Source organism: Sprattus sprattus (genome assembly GCF_963457725.1).
Source record: "Sprattus sprattus genome assembly, chromosome: 16".
Classification (NCBI taxonomy): Eukaryota; Metazoa; Chordata; class Actinopteri; order Clupeiformes; family Clupeidae; genus Sprattus; species Sprattus sprattus.
Genome location: NC_137914.1, coordinates 13718946 through 13733709, shown reverse-complemented (window position 1 = coordinate 13733709; position 14764 = coordinate 13718946). Strand labels below are relative to the sequence as shown.

The following is a 14764-nucleotide window of genomic DNA, read 5'->3' as shown; positions in this document are numbered from 1 at the left end:
GGCTAAAGGCCTGATGATGATGATGTGTGTCCTAGTTGTTCAGTGTAAAAGGTAAAGGTCTGATGTTGATGATGTGTGTCTGGTTGTTCAGGGTGAAGGTCTGATGTTGATGATGTGTGTGGTTGTTCAGGGTGAAGGTCTGATGTTGATGATGTGTGTGTGTGGTTGTTCAGGGTGAAGGTCTGATGTTGATGATGTGTGTGTGGTTGTTCAGGGTGAAGGCTTGATGCTGGCCATGACCCGTGAGGAGGTGGTGGCTCAGCTGGGGAACCAAAAGTGTGATGTGAAGACGCTGGACAGCACACACCTGTACTGCGAACCTCCGGAGGAACAGCCACTTGGCACAGACGAGTCAGAGTTGCCCAGACTGCAAGTGAGTGACACACACACGCGCGCACACACACCTCACTCATAAACGTCATGGATGTTCTGACAAAGCACAACATTCCAATATTCACACATCTGCACATCTTCCGGGTTCTGCCTGTGAATTTGTCCAGTGTTGTTTCAACAGAGACAAACATGCATGCATTCCTTTACACACACACACACACATGCACATATGTTCAGGCACACACAAACATTCTTATATGATCCAAACCTGTCTGAAATGACTCGACTGGTATTACCAGTTTATAACTTGCAATAGCTGGGCAATTACATATGTTCTAATGAATCGGATGAGGTGTCATGTGGTGTGTGTATGCGCATAATCAGGGTGTGTTTGTGAGGGAGATTGTGTTCTGACTGGTGTAAGTGTGTGTGAGAGTTCTAACTGGTGCGTCTTTGTAATAGAGAATGTGTGTCAGGGCTAGCTAACCGTAGCGTGATTGTGGCTGTGTTCCCTGTGTCAGGTGAAGATGGGGAAGCTGGAGTTTGACCTGGGCCCAGTGCAGTATGACACAGACGACCCGTCCCCCGTACCCCTGGCAGCTCAGGTGGGGCTGGCGGCCAGCGCTGCAGTGGTGGTGCTGGTGGTGCTGGTCATCATCCTCATGTACAGGTTAGAGAGTACCCCACCCACCCCACACACACACACAAGAATACAAGCATCACTGTGGACGTATACACACACACACACACACACACACACACACACACACACAGTACTATGGTAAAGGACGAGAACTAAGGTTGTTTGCTGAGATCGCAGGGAGACTTTGATAAATGAGCTGATCATATAATTCAGTTTGGATACACAGCTCTATCGATTGACCAAATGTCAATCAAAATCTGATAACTGCCACAAATATAGCATGCCTTGCCTCGCTGATATGGCCACAGATCAGACATCCACATGTAGAGGGACACTGTGTTCTTTTAGTCACGACTCTGAAGCGCTGCCTGATGATACATTCTGCGTACGTATCTAATCAACAGTTCACTCACAGGCTTAAACCCCTGCATCGGCCTTGGCACCATGCTGGTATGGATAAGCCACAGATACCGTTGTTACTATGCATCGCTCTCACGTCCACATGAGATGCGTTCTCCCAATCTGACACATTCCACACAGGATGAGTGGCTGTGAATAGGCCTTAGAGAAGACGGCATGTCGGGGCTCCAGTGCTCGTTGCCTGTGTCGTGTGGGATAATACGGGCAGGTGTGGGCACACATGCTCCGTTCAATGCACCCAACTGTCGCTCTTCCCCGTAGTATGAAATTGTAAATGACTGTGGGCGAAAGCTCCAGTCAAGCCTGGTAATTTGATCCTATTACAGAAGAGTAATCCATAGCCTGGAAGGAACAAAAGAGAGCCACATGCTGAGAATATTCACCATTCATCAGCGAGAGACAGAGAGGAAAGGGAGAAAAAAATAAAAACGTTTTGGCAGAAGAAAGCATGAAGATGAATGGGGGGGGGGGGGTTCAACAGTTGCCCTTGTCTTCTCGCACATAACATCGTTTTTGGCATCTCCAGGAGGAAGAGTAAGCAGGCCCTGCGAGACTACAAGAAGGTTCTGGTCCAGTTGGAGACGCTGGAGATCAATGTTGGCGATCAGTGCCGGAAAGAGTTCACAGGTACCAGCCAGCTCCGAGAGCCGGCGGCTCCACCAAGCAGCTTGTGCTCGCTCTCTTGCACGGGCTTTTTCTGTCTGTGTAGTAGACCAAAATGTGGCGGAAAATAATTCTCCGACATGTTGCATTTTTCAAGGCATGTTGTTGCCAGTAGGCACGAAACTGTAGCAACAGCAGCCAAAAACACGGATAATTATCCAGTAACTAGACTGCCTAAATCGCATCCAAATACATCTTGCATAATGGCTTGCCTGGCATTATTCCTGACCCTGTTACTCTGTCTTTTTCTCTCTCTCTCTTTCTCTCTCTGTTTTATTCCTGTCTTTTCCATTTTACATTCCTCTGCGACATAATTCTCATCCTATCTTCTCTCTACTTCTCTCCTCCTCTCTTTTCCTCTGCTCTCTTCCTCCTTCTCCTCTCCTCTCTTCTCTTCTCCCCTATTTTCCTCTCCTCTCCTCTGCTCTCTTCTCCGTCCTCCCCCAGACCTGATGACAGAGATGATGGACCTGAGCAGTGATGTGGGGGGGCCGGGGATCCCCCTGCTGGACTACCGCACGTACGCGGAGCGCATCTTCTTTCCTGGCCAGAAGGGGGCACCACTGAGCCAGAACCTGGACCTACCCGACTCGCGACGGCAGACGGTGGAGCAGGGCCTGGGCCAGCTCAACAACCTGCTCAACAACAGGCTCTTCCTCATCCGGGTGAGCTCAATGCTGCCCTCTCCAGGTTCAGCCAGACACTGCATCTGAATGCTCTATGGAGGTGTATCAGGAACAGGAAATGTGTTTGAACCATTTGCCTCTGGCATCAGAGCTCAATCTTGTGATGTGGCTGTGAATGTGACTGGAGGGCCTCACCCTCCACCCCTCACGAGGCTCATTAACACGGCATCTGATCAGCTGGTGGGTGGGTGTGTGGGTGTGTTGGGTGACACTTTGGACAGCAAGTCAGGAAATATCCTACCTCCCCGCCCACAGACAGGGCAGAAGATCGTAATGAGAAGTGTGTGTGTGTGTGTGTGTGTGTGTGTGTGTGCGACATGCCCTCATCCCATGCAAATGCTGTGAGTAAGAATATATGGGAGAGCATCTCTTTGATAAGATGCTGTTGAAATGCAAAGATGCTATGAGCGGACCACATGTTTATAAAACCATGCACCTCCTCTGAAATATAGATGAGCATCCTGCAGAGGCGCTGTGTTACGTATATTCAGTAAAGCGCACGCATACTGTGCTACTCTTGAGCCCTGTGATGACTAAACAAAAAGAGACAGAAGCCTGCTTTAATATTTCATCGCCCTTAATTATTCATCCACAGTTTTTCATCTCCGTTTTCTCAGCCTTCCGCTCAGTTTGGAGGAGACTGATGTCACCCATGCGCTTCACAACTGTCACTTCTTTAACAGCAGACGGACGTGGTCTTTTGAAGGATTTTTGCAACACCTTTAGCAACACCCAGATAGTTCCTTAACAAAATGATGTGCAGCACTTACTGAGCATATGATGCTACGTTCATTTCACCCAGGAGTCATAATGAAATATGAATACTTCACTGCTAATCACGACGCATCCTCCTTCTCTCTTGCACAGGCTGGGAGGGTGTAGTTGACTTCTGATCAAAGTTCATCCCTGTGATGGAAACCCAGCAATGCACTGCCTTAGCAACACATTCTAGCACAGAACGGGTCAGGTTTTCCAGGTGGATCTGTGTTCAGACATAAAGTCTTTGTCTCAGTCTCAGTTGCTAATGCTCTTCTGATTATGACTGGTGATATCCTTGTTCTGTTCTTCACACCATTGACATTTATTCTGCTACCATATATATACTCAAAGTCAAAATGACACCACTGTGTCATTTCCACAGCAGTAATGGTCCTATGTTTGCCATCAATCCAATATTGTTCATCTGTTGCTGTGTGTAATGATGGCCCTTTGCCTTGTCACTCCATCCTGCTGGCTCTGTTTCCCGACCTATAGACAGATCCCGCTGCTGTTGTTGTTTCTGTTCTCCTCACCCCTGTGTTGTTGTTTAGGCACGGCCTCCCTTCACAAGCACAATAACTGTCATGTCGAGCCTCCCCTGTGGCTCTGGCCTCTAGGCTAATGGTGTTGTCTCTCCCCTACCCCTCCTCCTCTTCCTCTTCCTCCTCCTCCTCCTCCTCCTCCTCTGCCTCCTCCTGTAGTTCATCCACACGTTGGAGGCCCAGCAGAGCTTCTCACAGCGCGACCGCGGCTACGTGGCCTCGCTGCTCACCATGGCACTTCACGACAAGCTGGAGTACTTCACCGACATCATGAAGACGCTGCTGAGCGACCTGGTGCATCAGTACGTGGACAAGAACCCCAAGCTCATGCTGCGCAGGTGGGTCACCTTGACAAGGGGGCCGGCGGTCTCAGTCTCTCATAATCTATTTATGACATGTATAGCCTAATTAATAGATTAGGCCAGCATAATGTCAGGTGTAACTCAGGGTTAAATGTGTAACTCAGGGTTGAGTGTGTAACTCAGGTTCCGAGGGTTGAATGTGTCATGTCTCCTACATCAGGACTGAGACGGTGGTGGAGAAGATGCTGACCAACTGGATGTCCATATGTCTCTACTCCTTCCTCAAGGTCAGTGAATCATCTTCATGCTTCTGGCTCAAGAGAGTCATCTGTGATCAGGCTGGGGACGTTTGATATGATAATTTATTATGCACTCCAAACAAATTGTCCAGGAAGCATTGAGTTCTGATGTATGTCAAATTGGATGGCTCTTTTCTGTTCATTGATTCATTTGTGTGTGTGTGTGTGTGTGTGTGTGTGTGTGTGTTTGTCCACAGGAGGTGGCAGGCGAGCCTCTATACATGCTCTACAGGGCCATTAAGTACCAGGTGGACAAAGGGCCAGTGGACGCTGTGACAGGCAAGGCTAAACGCACGCTAAATGACAGCCATCTCCTGAGGGAAGACATCGATTACACATCCATGGTATGTGTTTCCTCTCTCTCTCTGTTTAGTGCCATCTCCCTTCCTCTCTCTTTTATTTTGTCTCTTTCTCTCTGTGTCTCTTTGTCACATCAACCCCTCCCTACATTCTCTTCCTCATTCCCTCTCTCTCTCTCTCTCTCTCTCTCTCTCTTGCTCTCTTTCTCTTTTTCTCTTGTTCACCATCTGTGTGTGTATCTGGATGATCTGTTTATCCTCCAATATTTCCCCTCACCATTCGTCACACAGCCACACCAGAGGGCCCCATTCGTTCTGCTGCTCTCCTCACTTTAGTAGTCCCTGCATTACAGCAGTGGACAGGCAGCCGAGACCAGCTGTCCGAATCTAACAACTCCAACCCAACATGCCTATGCTCTGACCACACGTAACCAGAGCTATTACACCAGAAGCATACTGTGCTGTGAGACCAGTGTCCATATTCTAAACACATTTTTAATAACCATCTGTATACTATGCGTCACATTTACAAACACTTTTAGGATCTACTTCATCCTCTAATCAGTCCCTCTTAAATGCAATCCATAGCTTTGACACAGAGCACCGGCCAGTGATTAAAAGAGAGAGAATGACTGGTTTAGTCTTTTTTTGACAGACCCTGACGGTGATGGTGAAGAGTGGTGTGGAGGTGCAGGCCTGCCCGGTGAAGGTGTTGGACATTGACACCATCACCCAGGTGAAGGACAAGATCCTGGACCAGCTCTACAAAGGGATGCCCTATTCACAGAGACCCTCAGCCGACTCTCTGGATCTGGGTATGGCACAGTGCATACACACACACACACACACACACACACACACACACACACACACACACACACACACACACACACACACACAAACAAACAATGAAATGGTTTAATGTTCAGAGTGACATGCATGACCTTGCGATGAAAAAGCTAATCAAAAAAGGGCAGAGAGTTAAACAGCTGTAAGCACATCTAAAATGCAGCCCTGGTGAACAGGCACGGCCATTTAAAGGGGGATTGATTGATTATTGGTCCCCTTGCTTTCCCAGAATGGAGGGCAGGCCAGGCAGGCCACCTGACCCTATCAGATGATGATGTGACCGGCATTATCCAGGGTCGCTGGAAGAAAATCAACAGCCTGCAGCACTACAAGGTACCAGTGGCTCTCAGTCCCAGAGTTCAAATGTAATATTGATGTTATTATTTTTCCACATTCACTTTAAAAGTTGCCCTCTTCATCTGTGCTCTCTCCTTTCTCTCCTCTGTCTGACCATCTGCTCTCCCTCTCTTCTTCGTCTGTTCTACCTTTACTCTTCACTCTTGCTACCTCTGTCATCCCTTCCTGTCCTCTCTTCTTTTATCTCCTTCTTCTCTCTCACACCCTGTGCTCCTCCTTTTCCTCTCCTCCGCTGTCCTCCCCTCTCTCCTGTCTTCTCCAGGTCCCAGATTTGGCCACAGTAGCACTCATACCTCGCTCTCAGAGCTCCGTTGTCATGGGCATCAATCAGGTCTACCAGACTGGGGAGAGTAAGTCTTCACAAGTTTTCCCAAAAAGAAAATAACAACTAATTATAACCCACAAAGCAACTCACAAGGTTAAACAGCTAGTTCAGTTTTGCATAGAGCTCTTAATGTTAATGGTATCAACTCTTATTTTGTACTATAATTTTTTTGGACGTTATATTACCATAAACATATTAAATATATATAAAAAATATATATACAAACACATATTGAACTCCCACTGTAAGAGCTGACATTGATGTGAGTTCCTTTCCCTGTGTGCCCCTCAGAGACCCCCATGCTGGAGGGGGAGGAGGAGGAGGGCCAGAGGCTGTGGCACCTGGTCAAGTCCAGCGAGGACCCAGAGATCCCCAAACACCGCAAGAGCAGCATGAGGGAGAGAGAGAGGGCCAAGGCCATCCCTGAGATCTACCTCACACGCCTGCTCTCCATGAAGGTAGCACACACACACATTCACACACACACATACACATAAACACACACACACACACACACACACACACACACATGCACACACAGCATTAGGTAGAGAGAGAGGGCCACCTACTCACAATGAAGGAAAACACACACACACACACACAAACACACACACACACACACACACACACACACACAGTATGAAAAATAAAGAGGGCCAAAGCACCCCTGTTCATAGAAACTAGACACCTAGTGGATACTCTGAACTTGGATATAACTGCAGTGCAACAAATGTATTCTTCCACCCCTCAGGGCACTCTGCAGAAGTTCGTGGACGACGTGTTTGTGGCCATCCTCAGCACCAAGCGGCCGCCGCCCATTGCCGTCCGGTACTTCTTCGACTTCCTGGACGACATGGCAGAGAAGCATGGCATTGATGACCCAGAGACGGTTCATATCTGGAAAACCAACAGGTGACCTCAGGCTTCAAATGGAGCCAAATATACTGCTGCTGGTTGCTGTCTGTGTCCTATCTGTTTAAGCAGCAGCACTAATGTGGGGCGCAGCATAAACATGCCCCCTCCAAACAGGATGGAAAACACGCCCTTGAATGTCCTTGTCTAGGATACATTTTTGAGTTGCAGCAGTGTTGTAAATCATACAAGATACTATGTTGTATTCAAACATGATTTACCGGTGTGATTCATCACAGTAGGCCAGCCCCTGAGATTGTGTGGAATGTCTGGCCTTGCATGGTGGAAAATACATCTCTTGTAACTACATCTCAAGCAGTGTAGCGAGTGTTCTAGCAAACCTGGTCCGTTCCATTCTCCTGTATGTGGTGCCTTTCCCTTCACCCTCATAAACTCTGCAGCTATCATACATACTCATAATAAGTGGCCACTTGCTAGATTGGCTGTGGTTTGAGCGAGCTGTAATGAATGCAAAGATTTAGAGTTCATTGAAGTAAACCGTTTTTGAATGTGCCATCAGGGATCCATAAAGTCATTAACAAGTGCAGAGGGGACGACTCTGAGTGCTGGTCCTTTAATGTAGTGACCGTAGTAGAGTTTCTTTCTTGTCTGTCTTGTCTGAGAGCACCTCCCTTCCTAAATGGCACCTTAGCTTAACTTGCACTTAAGCAGTGACAGTCCCGCACTTCGTTTTCTTTCTATGTCGTTTTAATTCCTTAAAAAAAAAGTAGTATTTATTGTTACACCAGGTTTTATTGCTCTTAGCTTGACTGTTCTCTCCGTTGTACGTCGCTTTGGACAAAAGCGTCTGCTAAATGACTAAGTGTAAATGTAAATGTCTTTCTGTGTCCGCCTCTGCAGCCTTCCCCTGAGGTTCTGGGTGAACATCCTGAAGAACCCGCAGTTTGTGTTCGACGTGCAGGTCACGGACAGCGTGGACGCCGTGCTCTCAGTCATCGCACAGACCTTCATCGACTCCTGCACCACCTCGGAGCACAAAGTGGGGCGGGTAGGTGCACCTCCAATCCACTCCGACATTCTTTTTCGCTGAAGGAATTGGAATTGACATGTAGCAAGTTCAAGGGCTCAGTTTTTAAGCAACACCAGCATTGCTGTAATTTATAATGTATGCCTGCATGATACTGAGTTCAAGTTTGAGATGGAGTTTCTAAACAAGTGCTTGCTAAGCACTTTTTTAATCATCGAATACCACTTGGGAATTAGCCTCTTCTCTTTAAAGTGTAGAAAGTCTGTTAGCTCTGCCTTGAGGAGTTATTAACCATACTTTACATGGAACACTGAGTTGTAATGCCAATGTCAATGGCAACATTTATATAACACTAAATTGAATACATTTGTCTTGCCTGACTAACTGCACCATAAATGTTTGACCCTTTTATGACCCTTGTCAAAAGGTTATGGGTACTACTTCTCCGCTAACCAGTGCTAGTTCACTGATTTCTCCAGTTTCGTTTTGATCTTATTCAGTGCAACCATGATATTTTGCACAGCTGTTGACTGCTTGATCATTGTTCCCTCTTCTCCTCCAGGACTCTCCTGTTAATAAGCTTCTGTATGCCAGGGAGATTCCCAGGTACAAGCAGCTGGTGGAGAGGTGAGAGAAAGAGCCATGATTTCTGCTTAGCCACAGGTTTAGATACTGTTTACCAAAAAAAATAATACTGAATAGTTTGCATTGCTCTCATGTCTGTGTCTAACCATACCCAGCTGTGTTTGTACATTCTAGTTAGTCTGTGTTGTTTGAAGTACAACTTCAAATTAAAACTATGAATTGAAATTAAAATGGTTAAGTGTTCAAATGCAGTTGTAAATGAAAAAATGGTCCTTAGGATTGTCTGTACATCTGGAGGTTAATGTGGTTATGTTACTGTTCATTTTGCAGGTATTACAGTGACATTCACAGCTCCGGTTCAGGCTGCTACCAGGAGATGAACTCGACACTCACTGAGTTATCGGGAGTAAGTAATTATCCTATATCCTATATACATCTTTATTTAACAATATATGAGATTGTAATCTTTCAAAGCAATGCTGGTCAACCTGATTTTAAAGACATTTAAGTCAGACATTTAGTAATGTTAAGTTTCATTATATTTTTCATGCTATATTGCAAATCTTACATACTTTAATGACTTCCCATATTAAGCCCAAGTGAATACACCAATGAGCACTGTTGCTTGTACTATAACAGCTTTCTGACACTGGGGTTTGCCCCTGAAAGGCGATCTGCATCATCATGAGAAGGAGTTTATTAATATCTTCCGGACTCCTGAGCCTGTTTGAGCTTTTGTCAGGACACTTCCGCATTCACTCGAATGGGTCACATGCTGTTGAGTGTGTTTTGAAATGTATTTTTAGCTTTGTTACTCACCCGCTTTGTTACTCACCCCGTTCACTTTGTTCTCAGAGCTTTGCGTCTGAGATGAACAGTGTGGTGGCCCTGCATGAACTCTACAAGTACATCAACAAGTACTACGACCAGGTAAGTGTCTGCCCTTCCGTGGCTCCTCCCTAACTCTTCCTGGACCCCTCGCACAGCTCTTCAGCCAACACTCTCGCGAAGGCACAGGGAGCCATATTTAGATTTATGCGTTGGTCTCTCCGTTCTCATCTTTCACAATGTGGGAAGCACCTCATGAATATTCCATGAAAAAGCTCCCAGGAGCGGGATGTGTTCTGGAGGGGCTGTCTACTGATGTTTTATGTTTAGCGTGGCTATGAAAAGAAAACCTTAATTAACCAAGGTGCTGACCAAGGCAGTTAGAATGAAAGTAAGAAAAGGTGGATAAGAGAGCCACTGGCGGTCTTGTCTCAGTTCTGAAATTCATCTCTGTCGGGATGTGATGCATATCAAATTCTTCAGTAGGTTACATCGCTGCAATGTGTTGTTTTTCCCCCCACATCTGTCTTTTGATGTTGAAATACCATACAAAGTCTTCAAAGAGAAACTACAGACAATAGAAAAAAGCCATTGAAAAGTACTGCACAATCATAATTCCTAATACACCGGACTTGACTTAAAAGAAGACACCTGCCTTGACTTAAAAAAAACATTGGCTGACGAAAAATCACCATGGTCACTGAAACATCAGCACAAATTAAAAACGCTTCCCCTGTGGTTTCTGCAGATCATCATGTCGCTGGAGGAGGATGCGGCGGGACAGAAGATGCAGTTGGCCTACCGACTCCAACAAGTCGCCGCCCTCGTGGAGAACAAAGTCACTGACCTGTGACCCCTCCCCCCATGACCTATGAACCTTGACTCCTGAACTTACACTCTGTGTCTGAGTTAGTGTTGACCAGGAGGATGAATCTGACCAATGAACTGCCTGTCGTGCAAAACTTCAATCAACGGGTGAAAGCCAGCAGTTGAACCAAAATGAGAACTCTAAGCTGTCTTTACTTCCTGCCCTGACATTTGATACACCCCATCTCTGGCATCTGTTTGGAACAGTGGGAAGTAAAAGGGAAAGACGTGCGTTACTGGAAATAACAACATGAAAAGGACAAGATACGGGGACTGTACTGGAAGGACATTTACAATGCCACAGAGATCTGTGTTACTCTTTCTTGTCCTTGTGTTGGTTCATTTGAAGTGTGTTTTTTATTATCAGGAGAGTGTGTATGTGTAAGGTGAGCTTGGCTAATTCTTCCGTAAATTAATATATTGGATAAATTAATATTAGGGGTGGGAGGGAGGTGTATTTATTTGTGGTTGAGTGCTTCTCCATAAGCTCAAATGCTTGTATGTGCCCAGCTCAGTCAGTCTGTACCACTGCTACTGATATTGTGTGAGGTCCCAATGTGGTAACCACTATATGTAAAGTATACATACCACTGAAAGAACCAGTATGTTACTTTTAAATTTTGAATTCTTAACAACTATTCTCATATCATCTGATGTGTGAGAGGTAGCTCTATCCCTTGAAATTGTACTGAATTTAGTGGAACCAGCACTGTTTTCCAGTTTACTTAAAATGAAAGTGTAATTCACTTACATCAGGAGATAATCAGACTTAGAGGGGGCGGGGGGTAGTATCAAAACCGTTAACCAGCCATCGCCATGGTTACTGAGTGCAAGTGCCAAAGCAAAACATGTTTCCTCATATTGATCACACACTTTTTAAAATACAAACAGGAATTGTTTGTGTGTGTGTGTGTGTGTGTGTGTGTGTGTGTGTGTGCGTGTGCGTGCGCATATGTTTTATGTGGTGTGAGCATGCATGCGTGAGAATGCATTGATTTATAGCATTTCATTGTCGAAAGGGGACAGCACTTGTGGGGCCATAGAACATAGACTACTGAAGGAAGGACCTTGCTATTACTCTGACTGAGCCTAGAATAATACTGTACACATCTGCCCTTAAATCTCCAATGTAGTGTTCTTTATATCTCAATCAAAAGGACTAACGGAGCACATTGGCCTTAGAAAAACATTTGAAATCGCAAAGCACAGAGGAATAGCAATAATTGTTAAAATGAATAAATAAGAAGGCCCAAGCGACAATATTTGGGCTGTGGGTGTTAACTGAAGTGGTCATATCCAGGTGTCACAGGCGGTGGGATTCTAGTGGAGCAGTGGTGATGTATATCATCAACTGATGTTTGTCACAGTGGTGATTTGTTCTTTTTTTTTTTTTTTTTTTTTTTTCATGAAAGCCAGCAATGTGATTGGACATGAAACGGAACAGACACTGAACACAAACTAACTTATTTTCTTGTAAATAGTTCTTATTTATACATAACCAAAATGTGCCTTCTTTTTAACATTTTTAACGACTACCAAGTAAAGTATGAGAGCTGGACATTTGCCAAATGAGTAGGGGAAAACAAACACACAAAAAAAGAAATGAGACAGGCGCCTGCCATTTTTTTTTTTACTTTTTGACTGTGCATTTGTGAAGTGGAAGACGCAAGCTATATGACACATTGCTTTGCCAAGGGTCCCTCGACATCTTGATCAGAAGGTGTTGATGAGGAATCTGGTCAAGGCATCTGTCTCTTGATCACAGCCTCTTATCCTACTCATCTCAGTATTGCTCTAATGTTCTGTATTCACAAAATGGAGCTCTCAGAGACTCCAAATGCTTTTTCAGGATCACGTTCATATTGACTCAGTTCTTGTTGTTGTAGGTGGTGGTGATGATGCTAGTGTATAGAGATTATTTTAGTATTCATCATTGGATTGTAAAACTTTGTGTAGTTTTTGTTGTTTTTTTACCTTAAGCACTTTGTGTTTACATTTTCGGTAATCCTACCCCATTATATACATATATACATATATCTATACCACTTCTTGATTGTGTATGTGACTTGAGTGATCTGAAGGCCCAACTGGCCTGTTTTGGTGTAAACTCTGTGTAATTAGGCCAGCAGGAACACATAAGGCCGGCCATGGCTCACGTTTTTACAGGAATTCACAGGAACAGATGGCATAGAGTGAAAACTGCTGAGGGCTCCGCAAATCCTTGTGTGTATCGTTGTCCAACTTGTGTTCGCCTCTGTATTTTGGCACAACCGTTGTTAAATTCAGGAGCGTTGTATCCTGACTTTACAGTGCAGTTTATTGCATTAGGAACTGCCTCAGACCTGTGGGAAACGCTTTGCTCACGTGTCCTTCTGTTTGTCTGGCTGTTTGATTTTCAATCGGTGTCTAGCTCCTCTGGTGTAGTCTTAATTACTGTAACGTAGCATAGATAATGCATGCCTGTGATTTGATTGACTCATTGGCTTCAATAGCTGCTGTTTCTGAGCGCATGATGCTTGTGTTTCGCAAGTTTTGCTGAGTGTGTGTGTGTGTGTGTGTGGATGTGCACATTTGTATGTGTGTGATGTATGTAAAAAACTAGTGCATGATGGTGAAGCTTTTGGCAAACCTGTTTACTGACAAATATGTCTGAATAATACTATGTGCTCAGAAATGAATACCTTCTTTTAAGGCATCTTGTTTCCTTGATCTTTCTTCTGCAACCTGCGCAAGTCTTTGAAGTTTAATATTCATTATATCTGCCCTAATGGCCAAGTTTTTATTCTGTAACATTTACAAATGAAGTAACCTAAATATTCTTGCCAAATCTCCATATTTGACAAGGGAAAAGTCTGAAAGGGGATTTCATAAAGTAAGCGGAACTAAAGGAAAAGTGAGACCATAGTCTTGTTTTACTCTTTTGTATTTTCATTGTGTATAGTTTGCTAACAATTATGTATATGTGCCTGTAAATATTGTCCAGAGAAACTGTCTTTTTTTTTTCCTTCTCAGATAGATTTACTCTCAGTTTAAGAGACATTTGGGAGCCAAAATGAGCAAATGAAATGGAAATTTGTATGGGGAAAATAAAGATATAATTTTAACAGTGCTTTATTTGCTTCATTAATGTTGTTTCGTTCATTCATTTGTCCCATTTATTGTTCATGTCCTAATCATATTAAGTAGCCCACTTATCCGTCCTGTGTCCTAACAACAGTGACACTTTAATCTTCACTGGTTCTTCACAGAATTCCCTTACTGACTGAATGTTGCATTCTATTGCTGCTTTGACATAGTTGTCCTACGGCATGTCCTCTGGACCCCATTCCAATCACTCTTCTCCTGTCTCTCTTGCCAAAAATCTTACCTGCTGTCATGCATGTAGTCAATGCTTTACTCAGTTCAGGAAACTTTTCGGCATTATTCAAACAGGCTCAGGTTCCTCCTTTGCTTGATAAAACTTCACTGAACCCATCTGATTATAGACCTGTCTTCCTTCTTTTTTTGTCAAAGATTCTTCAAAAGGTAGTCTGCAAGCAAATTTCTGATTTCCGTTGTCAGAATAATTTGCAAGAACCTAAGCAGTCTGGTTTTAAGAGTGGTCATTCTACTGAAACTGCTCTTTTATCTGTCACTGAAGCATTGTTAGTAGTTTAAGTCTCGGCTCAGTCATCAGTTCTAATTTGACAAGTCTTGTCAGCAGCCTTTGACACAGTGGGTGTTTCTCAAAGTCAAGAGTGATCCTTGACGGCTATGTTTCAAGGACTCTACATCGCCGAATCCTGCTGAAGGATTCCAATGTCAAGGATCCTTTGAATTCTACCATGAACAGAGTCCTCTGTTCCGAGAATTTTCAAGGATGCAGTATACTCTGTTATTAAAGCACCCACATTCCAAAGAGCATGTACCAGAGTCTTTTTTTTTTTTTTTTTAAGTAGCACAGAATTTGAAGGCAGGGCCATTTCAGTGATGTACACCTGTACACTCGCTGTTCCATTATTCTGAAGGAAGGAGTCTTGCCTAGCCTCTGAAGAACCCGGCTTGGAAGGATTCAGAATTCAGAAACACCCAGTGAACCATGACATCCTCCTCTCTGTGCTGTCCGAA

At 44.5% G+C, this 14764-nt stretch overlaps 1 protein-coding gene across 1 annotated transcript in view; it reads left to right on the top strand.

The window, feature by feature from the left end:
• plxnb3 (plexin B3) overlaps window positions 1-11048 on the top strand; it is a 42451-nt gene extending 31403 nt beyond the window's left edge. The window contains exons 20-36 of the mRNA XM_080853493.1: window positions 215-373; window positions 855-1003; window positions 1923-2023; window positions 2507-2724; window positions 4206-4384; window positions 4569-4635; window positions 4845-4991; window positions 5602-5761; window positions 6025-6128; window positions 6415-6502; window positions 6769-6935; window positions 7229-7389; window positions 8251-8398; window positions 8940-9004; window positions 9293-9368; window positions 9818-9892; window positions 10539-11048. Of these exons, the coding sequence (XP_080709619.1) occupies window positions 215-373; window positions 855-1003; window positions 1923-2023; window positions 2507-2724; window positions 4206-4384; window positions 4569-4635; window positions 4845-4991; window positions 5602-5761; window positions 6025-6128; window positions 6415-6502; window positions 6769-6935; window positions 7229-7389; window positions 8251-8398; window positions 8940-9004; window positions 9293-9368; window positions 9818-9892; window positions 10539-10643 (2169 nt within the window). The 3' untranslated portion in view covers window positions 10644-11048. The remainder of the gene's footprint in view (window positions 1-214; window positions 374-854; window positions 1004-1922; window positions 2024-2506; window positions 2725-4205; window positions 4385-4568; window positions 4636-4844; window positions 4992-5601; window positions 5762-6024; window positions 6129-6414; window positions 6503-6768; window positions 6936-7228; window positions 7390-8250; window positions 8399-8939; window positions 9005-9292; window positions 9369-9817; window positions 9893-10538) is intronic.
• The last annotated feature ends 3716 nt before the right edge of the window (window positions 11049-14764 follow it).